This window comes from Chaetura pelagica, unplaced genomic scaffold, assembly GCF_000747805.2.
Source record: "Chaetura pelagica isolate M959 unplaced genomic scaffold, ChaPel_1.0 scaffold40, whole genome shotgun sequence".
Lineage (NCBI taxonomy): Eukaryota > Metazoa > Chordata > Aves > Apodiformes > Apodidae > Chaetura > Chaetura pelagica.
This window is the reverse complement of record NW_009952160.1, coordinates 105,552-119,952: the sequence shown is the minus strand read 5'-3', so window position 1 is coordinate 119,952 and position 14,401 is coordinate 105,552. Positions and strand designations below refer to the sequence as shown.

General features: G+C 36.1%; 1 protein-coding gene across 1 annotated transcript in view; it reads left to right on the top strand.

Annotated features, from left to right (window-relative positions):
- The window catches only part of LOC104397254 (chromosome unknown open reading frame, human C9orf3), a 170,106-nt gene that overhangs the window by 62,798 nt on the left and 92,907 nt on the right, over window positions 1–14,401 (top strand). The window contains exons 7-9 of the mRNA XM_010007203.1: window positions 2,814–2,916; window positions 3,035–3,142; window positions 9,933–9,976. Of these exons, the coding sequence (XP_010005505.1) occupies window positions 2,814–2,916; window positions 3,035–3,142; window positions 9,933–9,976 (255 nt within the window). The remainder of the gene's footprint in view (window positions 1–2,813; window positions 2,917–3,034; window positions 3,143–9,932; window positions 9,977–14,401) is intronic.

Here is a 14,401-nt window from a genome sequence, read left to right as displayed (position 1 = left end):
TCAGCTGATCCTTTTTTCTTTTTACCCAGCAAATTACTATCTGTTCATACCAGGGAAAAGCCACTCAGCAAACTGATCATCAACAGGATATTTTTTCTTATTATGGATATTTGATATTATGTAGCTATAGTTGCATCTCACAAGCTACCTGTGAAAAAAGAAGTCAGGTATGAAAAAAAATAGATGTGTCTTTTCAGGGGGCAGCAGTTCTGAAAGGCAGCACCATCAAATCTTGGTAATGAAGAAGGAATTTGCGACACTGTGGTACTCATACAGGATAAGACTTTTGACGGAATCCTAAGTATTTTCACTGCAGAGTTTGAAGCAAACTTGCAATGACAAAAGCAAACATGAAATATGCCCTGGCATTCATTCTGCTGGCAAGCATCACCACTCTCATCCAGCCTCTAATGTTACGAAAGCAAAGCTAGAAAAGTCCATTTTGTTCTGTGGAATAAAGCTGGTGTTGAGGTAGTTTCACTTCCTGGCTGTTATGAATGAACATCAGCTTGTGAATCTTCCTTAAGACAAACCAGTGTGAATGTCTAATTCTTAATTGACTCTGAGTTCCATTTGAGTCAGGTCCATTCTCCTTCTGAAGCAGTGCTCTCTGACTCCTCTGTAGATGTTTAAAGAGGAAACATGCCTCTCAGGTGGTCTCTTGTGGTCTTTATGTAGGTTTTCATTACTACCTAGCACATCAGAGCATTTTATTTCCAAGGTTTTCCTGATGAATTGTACTTTTACTTGTAGAATGTACTTCTCTGCCTGGCAAACTAAAAGCATACTTTGCTTCCTTGAAAAATTTACCAATATGTAAAATGTGCCAGGTAGCAGCTTGAATACCTTCAATCAACTTGCCTTTAGCATTATGCCTAGCTTCATCATCTAGGTTGGATGCCAGGTTTTGTAGGTCAGTGTAACAAACTTCCAGTGGCTGAACCTTCAATATGTTGCAAATATACTAAGCATTGCTGTAAAATAGTGTGCTGAAGTACTGATAGATGAGAACAAGGTTGCTTGCTATGTATTTACACTCTTTTGCAGACATTATATGGGGTATGTATACATTATTTGCAAAAGGAAATTCTTGAGCATCGTCATCCAGATGGGTTACTGCTTTCTAGTCACCTACTGGTATCTACACAAGCACAAGGCTGGAAGAGGAAGGAAGGAAGCATGGCTGCCTAATTTAGAATACTTGTGATGGGAGGTGTTTCAGTTTAGAGTGGATCCTGTAGCCTGTGCTTAAACTCCAGTTTTTAAGTCTGTAGACTGGGCTATTTCTTATGAGAGAAATTACATGGCTTGGGCTTTTTATATATGCAGAAAACGATGAAGAGTTGTTTATGGAATACCAGCATGTCTTCCATCAGGAGACTTACCCAAAATGGAAATGGGTAGACCTCTGCTTTTCTGCAGTTGGTCTGCAACTGTTGTGTTGTCTTGAATAACTGCAGTTACCATACAATAAGAAATCAGTTATTGTTCTCCTCCTTTCTTCCTTGAAGGAAAATATTAACTATAGCATAGTAAAGGATTGTGTTAGGAAGACTGTAATATTGAATCTACATTTTGTTTTTCTATTTTATTTCAAGCAGTTAAATTTTGTAAAGAAATTACTGTGTGAAGTGAATTTCATGTGTGCAGGTCCTAAATACAGTGCCTAAGAGGTGAAAAAAAAACAGCTTAGCAGTCTAGGCAAAATCACTACACAGATACACAAAAGGAGCAATATTTTACTCAGAGCAGACATAAATAAGAAAGAAATTTGATCACAGGGATTATTAGCTCATGAGAAGTGTGTGAGTGATGTGGTTTGAAGAATCCTGCATTGCTGTGGTAGCAATGTGTTGGCCCTGTTTTGTAGAAGTGGGGGGAAAGATGTTTGGTTTCCAAGACCAGCCATTTCAAAGTCCACACTTAGAATTGGAGAGGTTGTTTCAGTCACAGAGTTAGGCTCCTAAGAGAGACATCTGTTCTGAGACCACTGTTGGCTGTTTTCTAGATGGCAGAATAAATGCTAGGGGGCTCTTCAGTAATATACCTGTGAAGGCACTGCTTACAAATGAAGAAAAAATGTTTGCATAGCTTCCATTTAGTTTCACTCTGTGCTTATAAGAGTCTGGAAGTCCTCCAAGCTTTACTGCTGCAAATTTACATTTTAAAATCAGGCAGACAAGATGTAAGTTTGTTTTAGACATTAGTGTCTAAACCCTAAACCTCTGTGTGTGTGAAAGGCCTGCTCTTTTAAAGTTTCAGTTACTTTTCTTCCAACTTCACATTGCAAAAATTTGAAACAGAACAAACATTATTTCTTCTGCAGTATATTACATGTAGATGAAAGAGGTTTTTCTTGCAAGTAATTTTTCTTACAAGTAATTTTTTCTTGCAAGTCATGTAAACTGTTAAGCCAACGTTCAACCTCTAGTTGAACATCATTAGTTCAATACCCTTCCCATCCCCTTTCCTTTCTTCCCCTTCTTCTGTTTCTCTTAATTCATAATGTGTCTGTGCACTGTACAGTGGCATACAAGGTGATGTCATGCTGGCTGTGAAAAAAGTACCCCAGCTTGATGATGGATTTTGTTTATACCCCAACTGCTTGGTCAGCTATGTACAATACTGCGTTAAAAATACTACATTTGTTTGTCTCTCTAAGCCAAGTTATTTACTTAGGGTAAAGAAAAAAACTGAAATAATCGCAGGTGTTACTGTGTTGTTTACAGTGCTTTCAGTTATGAAAATGTGTAATTTATGAATTGTTCCTTTACTTACTTCTCCAAGACTTAAATAGTGTGTTGCCATTTTAGGCCCAAAAAGGAGAGCACAGGAGAACTGAGTGAGTCTGGAGCATCTATTGTCAAACATGGTCTTAAAGCAGAAAAAACCTTCATGCAGGTTCACTATTTGAAGGTGAGTGTTGCCAACTGATTTTTATTGAAATTGCCTTGCTAATATGATAAAGACTTCCTTCTTCTAGGTATCAGCAAATTGATAGCATCCTGTTTGTTTCTGGCTTCATTTCTTGCAGGGTTATTTCCTTTTGCGGTCTCTGGCAAGGACAATAGGAGAGGCTTCATACTTTGCATCTTTACAAAAATTTGTCAATAAGTTCCATGGGCAGCTTGTCCTTTCTCAGGTACTGTGCTTGGGATTGTTCGTCACGTTCTGAAAAAACAAATTATCTAAACTTTCCATTTGATATCTTAATCACTATTTCTGGTTGTGTTGAAAAGAGAGATGTAATTTTAACTTGGCAATATTGGTGAAATTCCTACCTGCTAGTGGTCAGTGATAACATAATTTGGACACCAAGCTAATAATGAACTTTTTTTAAAAATAAACTTGATAATTTGAAAGGTCAGTGTTTCTACGTGCTGATGATCTGAAAGGTATGGTAATTTGTCCTTCTGGAATTGTCTCCTGTAGCAGTATGTCCATAGTGATGTTTTCAATACAGTTAAAAAAAAAAATACATTGCTTCCTCTGCAGATCCTTGATTTGCTGGAGAAAGAACAGTATGCTACATAACTTCTACTGTATACTTTTTGTGCATTTACCTTGTTTCATGGCAGCATAAATCCAGCTCTCATTGATGTTGCCAGGGAGAAAATTTTAATGTCATGCTGTTGTTTCATAACTGTGTTAAAAATGAAACAGGGATAGGGCTATACCCAATTGTTAATGCATTTACTTTCTGTGTAAGAAATCTTAAAAAAATTATGTATTTCAGTGTGTCTTACAGATAGATAAGCAATCAAGGCAGGAACTGCAAATGCTGAAGCAGTGAAGTTAGTTCAAAGTGTTTAAATTAATAAAAGATTTAAAATAAATAGAGGTGCAAATGTGAAGTTTAAATGTCATAGTCGTGTACTTTCACCTTGTCCAAGATAATAGTAAAAGTTCATAGCTTTAGGAGTTGTGGGGATCAGAAGAAGTAAAAACAGTGAAAATAATTGCCCATGTTCTGAATACTCGTTTTGTTTTCAGTGTTTTTTTGTAGTATTTTTCCTAGATGGGAGCTGCAGGTGCAAGGAAATTACTTCAGATGTGAAACATTAATCAGTTTGCCTTTTTTCCTTCATTTTGATTGTGTGCTCAGTATGTTTTTAATAGTACGTTTTGTTTATTTTAGTTGAGTTAGCAAAAATGAGTAAAGCAAGTCCAGAATCTTTCAGAAGGATTTAAGAAAAAAAAAGGTCCATTTTTATTTCTGTGACAGCATTCACTTAGTAACTGTTTTGAATAAACTTTTGAAATAATGAATAGGGTGTTGCTGACTATAAATAAATAGAAAGGGGTACAAGTTGCTGATACTCCTAACACTGATGAAGCTGTTGTTAGCTTGTTATTGAAAAAAGAACACCTTGGGAATTTAATTGCTTGCAGACTTGAATTTTCATGTAGTTCTTTCTGCTATAATAATAACCCAAGGTCTGTAGTTTATCCATCTGATAAAGTTATAATTTGCTCTACTGAAATGACAGCTAAGGAGGCAGTGCTTCAAAAAAATAATGTATGTTATTCTTAAAAGCCTTAAAGGCAGATGCCTGGATCCAAGCCCACTGTGTATGTACCTGTATCAACATGTTCCTGCAAACCAATTTGCATAGGCACATACTGTTTTCATAATGGCATATTAATTTTATAATAAAAATTAAAATTGTATTAAATTGATACCTGGACACTCAAATCACCGATCAACTAACAGCTTGTAGAATTCTTGTGACTAGAATTGGTAGTCTAAGAATGCAGTGTGCATGTATTTTGATGTTTCAACCTCTAGAATCTTTTCTTTAGATAAAAGTTTAACCAAAAGTTTGTCTCTGCATTTTGGCCCCAGCTGTTCCATGCTTACTGACCTGTGAGCTTGAGTGAACCATTGGGTTATCAGTGGGGTGTGCAAGACTTCTTTTGTGAGAAAACTTTTAGTTGATATACTTCTTCATAATTATACAAGATAAAATGTGTATTTTAAAATGCAGAGAGATCAGAATGAAGTAGGGCTAGAAATGGAACTAAAGAAGAAAGCAGAGAAGTGAAGCTAAGAGGAGTTCACATTTTTTATAGTAATCTATAATACAGATGAGTGATTAAAAAGCCAGGTAACATGTCACACATTTTAATGTCCAACAGTATAGTTGTATAAAAAAATCAAGTATATTTTGGTATAAGTTATCTCAGCAACAAAGATCTGAAAAGAAGCAGTAAGTTTTACACATATAATTGTCTCCTGTCAGGGAAGTGACCTGTATATTTGAAAATGTCTTGGACCTTTCTGATAGACTGCACAAATCCTTCCCATTGCTGCTGAACTTATTAAGTCTTGAGCCTCTGTCTTCAGCTGTGGAGCTTCTTGCCTTTCCACTTTTGTTGCAGTTGTCCCTGACTCCTTTGCTGTCCTGAAGTTTTTCCATTTGCTTAGCTTCCATTTAGCATCTTTCAAGCTTAACATTCCATGGTAGTTTGTTATGCAGTATCATTTGATAGGAAAAAAGATAAATTCTTTGATTCTGATCAGAGCAAACTGACAAGGCAAGAGTCCCAAAGCATGTGAGTATTATTAGTGCTGAATCACAGCTCCATTTTGTTTGATTTAGTGAGATATATTTTAAATAATCAGAATCAAATGCATCTGCTGGATATTCTTAAACAGGAGTCCAAAGAACAATTGAGAGCTCTATGTAGAACCGTTGATACACAACAAATCTAGTTCCTTATCTTTTTCTTGGGTATATATGTGCATTCTTACAGATTTATACATGTAAAATAGAATGAAACTGTGTTTGATTACAATTGTTAGGCATGGTATATTTAGTATTTTTAGTGGACAATGAGAATTTTTTCAGCTTCCAAGAAAATAAATATAATTAAATAAATAATGCAATTAAATATGAATAATATATTTTAATATAACTATTATAAAAACATCTTTCAAGTTAACTTGAGACAACATAAACTCTCTTGTCAAAGCGTTAGGAAACGGTGTGTTCAAGCTGTATGCCTTTCCTTCTTTGCGTCCGGTCCAGTTTGAACCTTCCTGACAATAAGGAGAAATGCCAATGCTTTGTTCATTGAATTAAGTGACACCATAATTTTTCCAACATAACTGGTCCCTGAATGGACTTATCTGCTCTGACATGTTTTGATATATACAAAGATTATTTTTGGTGAAAGACCTGGGGCTCTGACAGAAAACCTTTTACAAATATAGCTGGGGTGATTTAAGACTTGCTTCTCTTAGTAATTCATGCTGTGGCTAAGTGGACAAATTCAATCTTGTTCGTATGGAGAGTTTTCTAATATAGGTTTATGTAAAAACACTGTACTGTTAATGTGGGCAGCTCAGGCAGGAATAGTTTGCCTTCTGCAGCTGTGCCACGTAAGGACAATAACCCCTGTAAGTGAAGCATCAGGGAAGGGCCATTCAGCAAGCTGATACCACCTTAAATATCCACAAGGACATTTACCACAAATCCTTCTCAAATCTTCGAATGTGCTGTTTTCTTGTTTGCCACAATATTGGTAGTTTTTCTTTAGGGAATTGCTAGTGATTTGAATGCAGTTCATTGGCATGGAGTAAACAGTCAATAAATTCTGCATTTGACTGGAGCTAGTTAAAGGTTCTGTTGTCTGCAGCTTAAACTGTTAAGGTGTCTGGCTAATGATTACTACCTGGTAATAGAGTATATAGCTGGGGAGCCTTGCCTGCTCTTGGTAGAAAGTTGACATCTTTGGAGGAGCATTCTGGGTTTATTACCAAAACACCCAAGAGAAGGATTTCAACATGTTGTTGATTTTGTTAAATGAAAAGGAAGAAGATAAATGGAAAGGGAATTCAAAATAAACAGGATCCTACAAAGGGTACTCATTATTTATTTTCCAAAAGGGACAAGGTAATATTTACCATTTAGTTATGTAATTGACAAACTGCAGAATTTAGAAGGATAGTTTAACTTTGAATGGATAATTTCCATAAGGAATTGGATATAAGTGCATTTGGAGTTTATTTATTGCCCACTCAATGGCCTCTCAGATCTGTCACTTTTAGTCACAAAATCTCCATTGTTCTTATGCACCCCATTTATGTTTCAGTTAGAGAATAGAACTGAAAGTATTTGTTGGTCATAGAGTACTTGAAATATCCAGATTTGAGTTTTTCATAAAGAGAATATAATTTGTCTTTTAATATTCAGTGTTCTTTATTTATTATCAGTATGTGTTCCGAAAGAAGTACCTGTCTTGTGCGTCAAAGCAGATCAAGAGTAGAAATGTGCTGGTCATTGCTCAAGATGAGAACTGGAATAATAATATAGCATCTTTGGGCATCAAATAAAATTTCTTCTATACACAGATCTAGGGTTCTGAAGATTACATTTCCCAACCTACTTGTCAGTCATTAGTCTCCACTGTTCTTTGCCTCTGGTTCAGACATGTTGCATTCACTAACAGTGCAAAGAAATCTTAATCTCAGTTCATAGTCCGTATCCAGCTTCGATCTGTTCAGGAGAAGACTGAAGTTGCAGTTGTGATTAAAATTGTTGGCTTCAGTCTGGCTAATCCTAAACAAATGTGTAAACTCATTTTTCAAAGGCTTTTTTAGTTTGGTCAGATGGTAATAAAATTCCACAAACTGCATAACAGTTTCTGTACATACAGAACTGTTCTTTTCTAGCCTCTGAATTTCCAACCAGGGAAGAACAACAAGAGTATGTAGGACAGTGAGATTATTTAATATAAAGAATATAAGCCAGTTTGTTAGTAATGCAACACTGTCGTGGCATGTGATTTCTAATTTGTATTTTTTTTCTGGCTTCATTGAACTACTTGCAACAAAGTCAGAAAACAAACTATATTTTGTTTTATGATCTGATACAGTGTTTATTTATGATGACCGTGGTCATCCGCAATTCTTTGCTTCCAATTATAAAGCCACTAGAACCTCTTAAGGAAATGGCATCAAAGCTTAAAGCCCCCACATTATCCCCTAACTTTTTTCTTGGACGCTTCTGAACATTTCATCTGGGGAGGAAGAAGAGGATAGCCTAAGGATAAAATTTTATTCCAGATGGTTAGAATTTGGCAAAATTATAAGCAACTGAAAATTGATATCTATAATGGGATGTGTCACACTGACTCGATAATAGGCAAATGTTAAAAGCCATGCAAGTAAGAGCTAGGTGGTTCCCACTCTGTTTTGGAGCATCAAAATAGAAACAGCTAAAATAAACCAGAATAAATTAATCCTAATTTTAAGAAGTGGTGTAGAGTGATGCTTACTGCCTTATTCTTAATATATATGTAGAAAAATGAAGACAACTTTACTCACAGAGGAAATGTTTAATTTTATACTGTATTATACAGGAAATAAAAACACTTCTAATACGAGAGTTATCCTCAAGTATACAGTACAATTGATTATAAAAAGCTGGTGCAATCTCACCCGGGTACCTAGCTGCATTAATGGATACAGAGAGAGTGCACATAATGTCAAGGGTGACCAATTCTGTATTACTTTTCACACACTTTTAAAACAATGCTAATGATAATCTCTAATATTCTTTATTTCTGTGTATGCTTACTCTTTACCTCACACAAAAATTCCACAAATGGAAGGAGACAGTAGTTCTCTGTTTACATACAGAATAATGGCACAGAACTGCAAATAGTAGTATGAAATACTGGAGTTTCATGCTTTAACATCATGTCAAGAATACACTGCAGGGAGAACAGAACAACTCCTGACACGGTTAATGATGGCTTTCTTGCCACTGCTACACTGAGCCCAGTGTTGCATAATTTACCTTTTGACCTAAGTAAATTTTGCAGCCACTGCAACATAGCCTGAATCTCACCTGTAATCTAAAGGAGGAATGCTTAACCATGCTACCAGTAGTGTCAGTTGTGCAATCACTGATCCCCTACCAATGCCATAATCAGAGAGAGAAAGAGCATCTTGTGTTGAATGTCGTTCAAGAGATTTCTGCCTTTTAGGAAACACTCTTTGAGACCTTCAAGTACTTGCAATCAGAAGTCAGCCTGCACTCATACATTGCAGTGAGGAACATAATTATCCTATTAAATTTGTCTCCACAAAGATTAATATTAATAAAGTGGATGTATTGCTTTATGAAGTAGCATAAAAGTGAGTTATTAATATTAATAAATACTCTTCTTAGGAGATTTTTCAGAATAATGAATTATGTCAAAGGGATTGTCATTAAAATTAGGTCATGTATAGTGGGTGGTACCAGAGGACCTTTGTGTGATGTCAGGTGTAACTTTCCAAAGAGGACTTAACACAGTTATAAGTGAGGGTGATAGTAATGCTGTTCCACTGGCATGGTACCTTCTTTGTAAATACATGAAAGAAAGTCCAGCTGTCTTTTCTTTGAAGAGATAATTCCTTAGTTGGTGTAGTTGGCAACCATATTGTGAATTTTTTCATGGAATGAGGAGTAGATGTGATTTCTCAATCAGCTATGTGCATAAGGAAGCAAAAGAATTATGTGGTTAAAGAGAGTGTGACAACATAAGCACAGTGGAGAGAACATAAACACCCTTAATTCTGGTGCTTCTTAGCCTTTGAGTATGTGAATCTGCAGCCTTTTACAGTTCTAAATATAGTTTATGTGTGTGTATTATAGATTAAATAAAAGTGGGAATGTGGGATTGTGTTAAAATAGTCAGCAGGCTTTTCAAGCCCATTTTCTTTCAATATTGACACTTTCTCCTTGAGTGGGTTGGAAAACTGACAAACATAATCTCTGTTGTATAAACAAAGAGCAGAGCACCATAGTGGATATATAAACTTCTTTCTTATCATTATGTTGTCTGCAGTCTTTGTAAATCCATTACTTATTAGAAAGGCTGACACAGAGTTATGTCTTCGTAAACATACTAACTGTGGTGCTTTGTTCATTTTCCAGGATTTTATTTGCATGCTGTTGGAAGACAACCCTGAACAAAAAGAGTAAGTGAGAACCAGGATAGAAAAGTCAAAGAAGAAAATAGAAATCAAATTTCACTATCAGCTGTACTAGCCAGAAATAGTAGGATTTCACTTAGTATTGTTCTGCTTGTTTTTTTCAAGTGTGTGTGTGTGTATCTTTCTCTGAAAATTCTCAGACATATATACTAAAAAAAATATAAGACTGGCTGTCTTGTTGCTATCCCATGCTCCTCCCAAGCAGTCAGTGCCTTTAACTTGCATTTTAGGGCAGCATTGAAGTCCTGTGTTCATTGTGCGACCTGAAGTGCTAGGCACAGCTGCCCCTCAAATTAATCTGGGACTGTCCTGCCAGCTGCTTGGCACATGATACCCTTGAGCAAGGAAGCCAGCTCTTTGGTATGTATCTGGGAAACCAGAAATGATGAATTTTCTTCAAGCAGTAGTCTGGTACTATCCCCTCCGTGTCACACAGCATGCTGAACAGGGAAGGATGGAAAGCACTGATGGAAATCCAGTGTTAATTGCCTGGCATGTCCTTCAAAATTCTGCTGTATGACTGGCCAAATACGATACAGCTAGTGTTTAGCAGAGCTTTGAATCTAATGCTGCTCATCCTTTTGTTTGTTCTGTGCTGCTACAGACTATGCTACAAATACAGATTCTTCTGTAGTGGAGCTTCACATATTATAGGTTTTTTACCAATGTATTCACTTGGAAAATGCAGGTTTGGGGAGCAGGATTCCAAAAGTCTTCATAAAGCTGGATGAGTGGTTTGGAAAAAAAGACAAGAGAAGATATTCATAGAAGTCAAGTGTATTGAATTTTTTAGTGAAACACTTCTGTTCTTAGGGGATGAGCAACAGAGAAGCTAGGTATCCTAGAGACAGTGTGTTTTGTGGCATTGTTAGCTTAGTTTGGGTGGCGTCACGTTTTCCAGTGATGTAGGATTATGGGATGGTATGTGGCTTATATTCTTGGATTTGGGTTTCCAGCCAAAATATAATCAGCAATATTAAATAGAATATATGGGAAAGTGAATTATTTAATAGCATGATTATATATTTATTTGTTAATAAAATCTCTGTTTTCCTTCCTTTTTTTCACTGGTGTTTCTCTGATGTCCAAAGCCAGTGAAAAGTGTTATTTGAATAAGCATCTGAGTTTTGGCCTGGGAACATGCCAAAATATTGAAACTTTCAGTCAGACTAATGCAAAAGAAGTATGTCTCCATTTGCATTGCATCATACTCCAAAGTGTATGGACAGGATTTCAGATCTATGGTAATTCAGTTTACAGTCACACATACAGCATATCTGAACTTAACTACTGCCAAAATTACATTAGATGCAGATATCAACAGCAATGCCATGAATAAGAGAACATCTGTACATACAGAAGGCCTTTATTTCTTATCTGCTGCAAAGATATATTTTCATTCTTGAGTGTATTCTGTTGCTAGTACACAAATACTAGAATAAGGTTAAAGCAAAGGGAGGGAAAATAAAAATGAAAGATTTTTACAGATCGTCTGCTGATGAGTGCTTTTTTGCACGAAGTCTCAGTTGTAGTAATGAATGCATTTCAAGACATAGCAACAAAATTCGTTGTAGTGTACAAAGCATTGCAAGTCTGTGCAATTCTACGAAGTAAAATTTTAATGCTAAAACTAAATGCCTCTTACTGAAAAAATATTAAGCACTGTAATATACTGAAGTCTGTAATAGAGGCTGGACTTAATTAAAAAAAAAAAATTAATTAGGAGTAGAGAATCAAGTAAAATCCTGCCCTCAGCTTGGCAACAGAGGGTACTAGTGTAGCTAGGAGTAGAATTTGGCTTATGGGAGACGTTTGTAATGAGAACAGGATTAAGGCTGGCAGAAAACAGTTGTACAACAGTTTGGAAATTTTCTCTAATTATTGTATTGGTGTAATGCAACATTAGTTTTCTGCTGTTGGATACAGCAGACTGTATCTAGAAGCTTCTCACTCTTCCAGTACTTAATTTCTTTAGTTTTCAGTTACAAGAGATTTATTAGTACATTCCCAGCAACGAACAGTTCCAAGATACAGATGTAACTATTTAAGTGGCAGTCACTGAATTTTACTGCCTTCTGTACTCAAAGGAGGAGGATTATATGCTTAGTTTCTAGAACTACTTCACTTCCTGCTCTAACTGTATTTTAGTGGCATGTTAGCTGTAGGAGTCCATTCTCCAAGGCATGATCCTCCTGTTTCTGGACTGTGGCCGAATACTGACATCAGACAGATCTAGCAATAGCTTCTCATCCTTCAGAATTTCCTAACTTGCCCTGAAGGCAGATTAATTCTGTGTGTGAAGGGGTAATGGCAAGAAGGGCAAAAAAGTATCTGTAATTATCCTTCTCTATTTTTAAAGCCTTAAAAAGTATAACATGCCCTGGCTACAGCCTCACATTATCTTGGACTTTCTGCAGAAAAATTACAATACATCCCACATGTAACAGACATTTCCTCATATATAATTTGAAACTTCACTTTATTAAAAAAATCACAACCCAAACCAAACAACAAAACCCCCTCTTAACATGTTTTAACAGTGCACTATATTTGATAAAAGTCCCTGTCACTGTTCTCCCCAAGGTTTACATCCTTAGTCTTTGCTGTAAATGGATCCTCTCCACATCTGCCCAACAAGTGAGCCATGCAAAGACTCAGTGTTTTTAAGGGCCTATAAGGGAGGTTGAGTTTCACCAGCCTCAACTAAATCAGAGTCAGCAGCTTGTGCTATTTACAACTGCAAATTTTTTTGAGCAAGTCAGTTCTGTTGAGATTTTCTGATGGCATTTCTTATTTAATTTCATTCAATAAAGTAACTAAGTGTACTAATAAAGCTATAATTTTAATAATACATGATAAACAACAGAAGGCCTGTGTTACAGCTCTGCTATTTGTACTGTTAGTAACTCAGGCTTACTAACCACGTTCCTTGGATGACTTCTTAAATAGGCAGTTAAGTACTAAATGAATGTTAAAATAATGCTTCCATTTCAAACTAGTCAGCTATACAGATGTATGTCTCTTTCTTTCAGACTTGCTTTCTATGCTACTTACATTGCCATGAATGTGGTGATTTTTGTCAAGATAAACAGCTGGTAAGCACCCAGCTTCCAAGGCAAATAATTGGGAAAGATTTTTTCCAGTGTTTTTAATTCTTCCATTTTTTTGGTAAACCACAATATAGATGCTGGACAAAACCAAAGGAAATCTTACATGCAGGAAGCTGTAGGTTTTTGTCAGAATCACTGATCAAGTCACTAGTTTAGCTGGAATGGCTTACTTCAAAAATTACTGATGTGTATGAATGTATATATCCAGATGAAGTAGATAGCTTGTCCAAGTGTTTTCAGTTGGATACTTTTTATCTTCCTTTCAAAAACGTTTTATGCTTTCATGTGAACTGTATATTTGCTGCAGTATCTTATATTAAAAGTGTTTTCTCCTCCTTGATTGAGGATTAAGTGGGTTTATGTTAAAATTTGTAGAATGTATTTGGGCCCTGTGCAATGAAAGCTGGTTATATAGTAATCTTTTATAATGCTAATTTTCAAATTACTATTAATGTTAGTATTTTACAGAGCTTGCTTTTACAGAAGCATTGAGCCTGGCCCATGCACAGTACAGATGCATGTTAGGAATCACCCCTGTGCTGACTGGCTTATCGTCTAAATGAATAGACAAAGGATGAGATAACAGGTGTACTAACATTCTCATTTTACAGTAGGGAACTGTAGTACAAAGCAAGTGAAAAACCTGCCCAGCCTTGTCAGAGCTCCGTTAAAGTGCTAATCAATTGAACCCAGATCCCACAGTCCAATACAGTATCTTAACCAGAAAGCCATTCAGGAAGTCACACACACACCAGATTTAAGTCCTTACAGATGCTTAACTGCAACGTAAGCAGATGGTAAGTGCTCTATCTGGATATGGATCCTTCACTGAACTGCAGCCCCTGTCCTTTCTCTAGAACATTTGTTTTGAAATACCAATCTGTTTGTGATCTATTATTTGGGCTTGATCTGAAACCCAACAAGTTATTGGAAACCTTTCCGAGGACTTAACAGTTTTTCACTTTTGACTCTCATCATATTCAGAGTAGATCTTTGCAATAGTCTGCATATTACTAATACATCTGGGAACAAAATAAAGAATGCCTGTAAAATGCTAAATCAAGTTGCCTTTTTTTTTTTTTTTTTTTTTTTTGATAGATGCCAACAAGACTATCTTAAATTGGAAAAAAAAGGAAAAGGTGTGTGAAAGTGTGAAGAAGACTGCTTATATGACAGGTGTTTAGCTGAAACTGCAGGTGCTGCAGGCAGGGAAATAGCAGTGTTGTCTTTGCCCTTGAAAAAACTGTCAAAGTTTCAGGAGAGGCTCAACAACTTACTAGTGCGTTTCAGTCTGGATTCG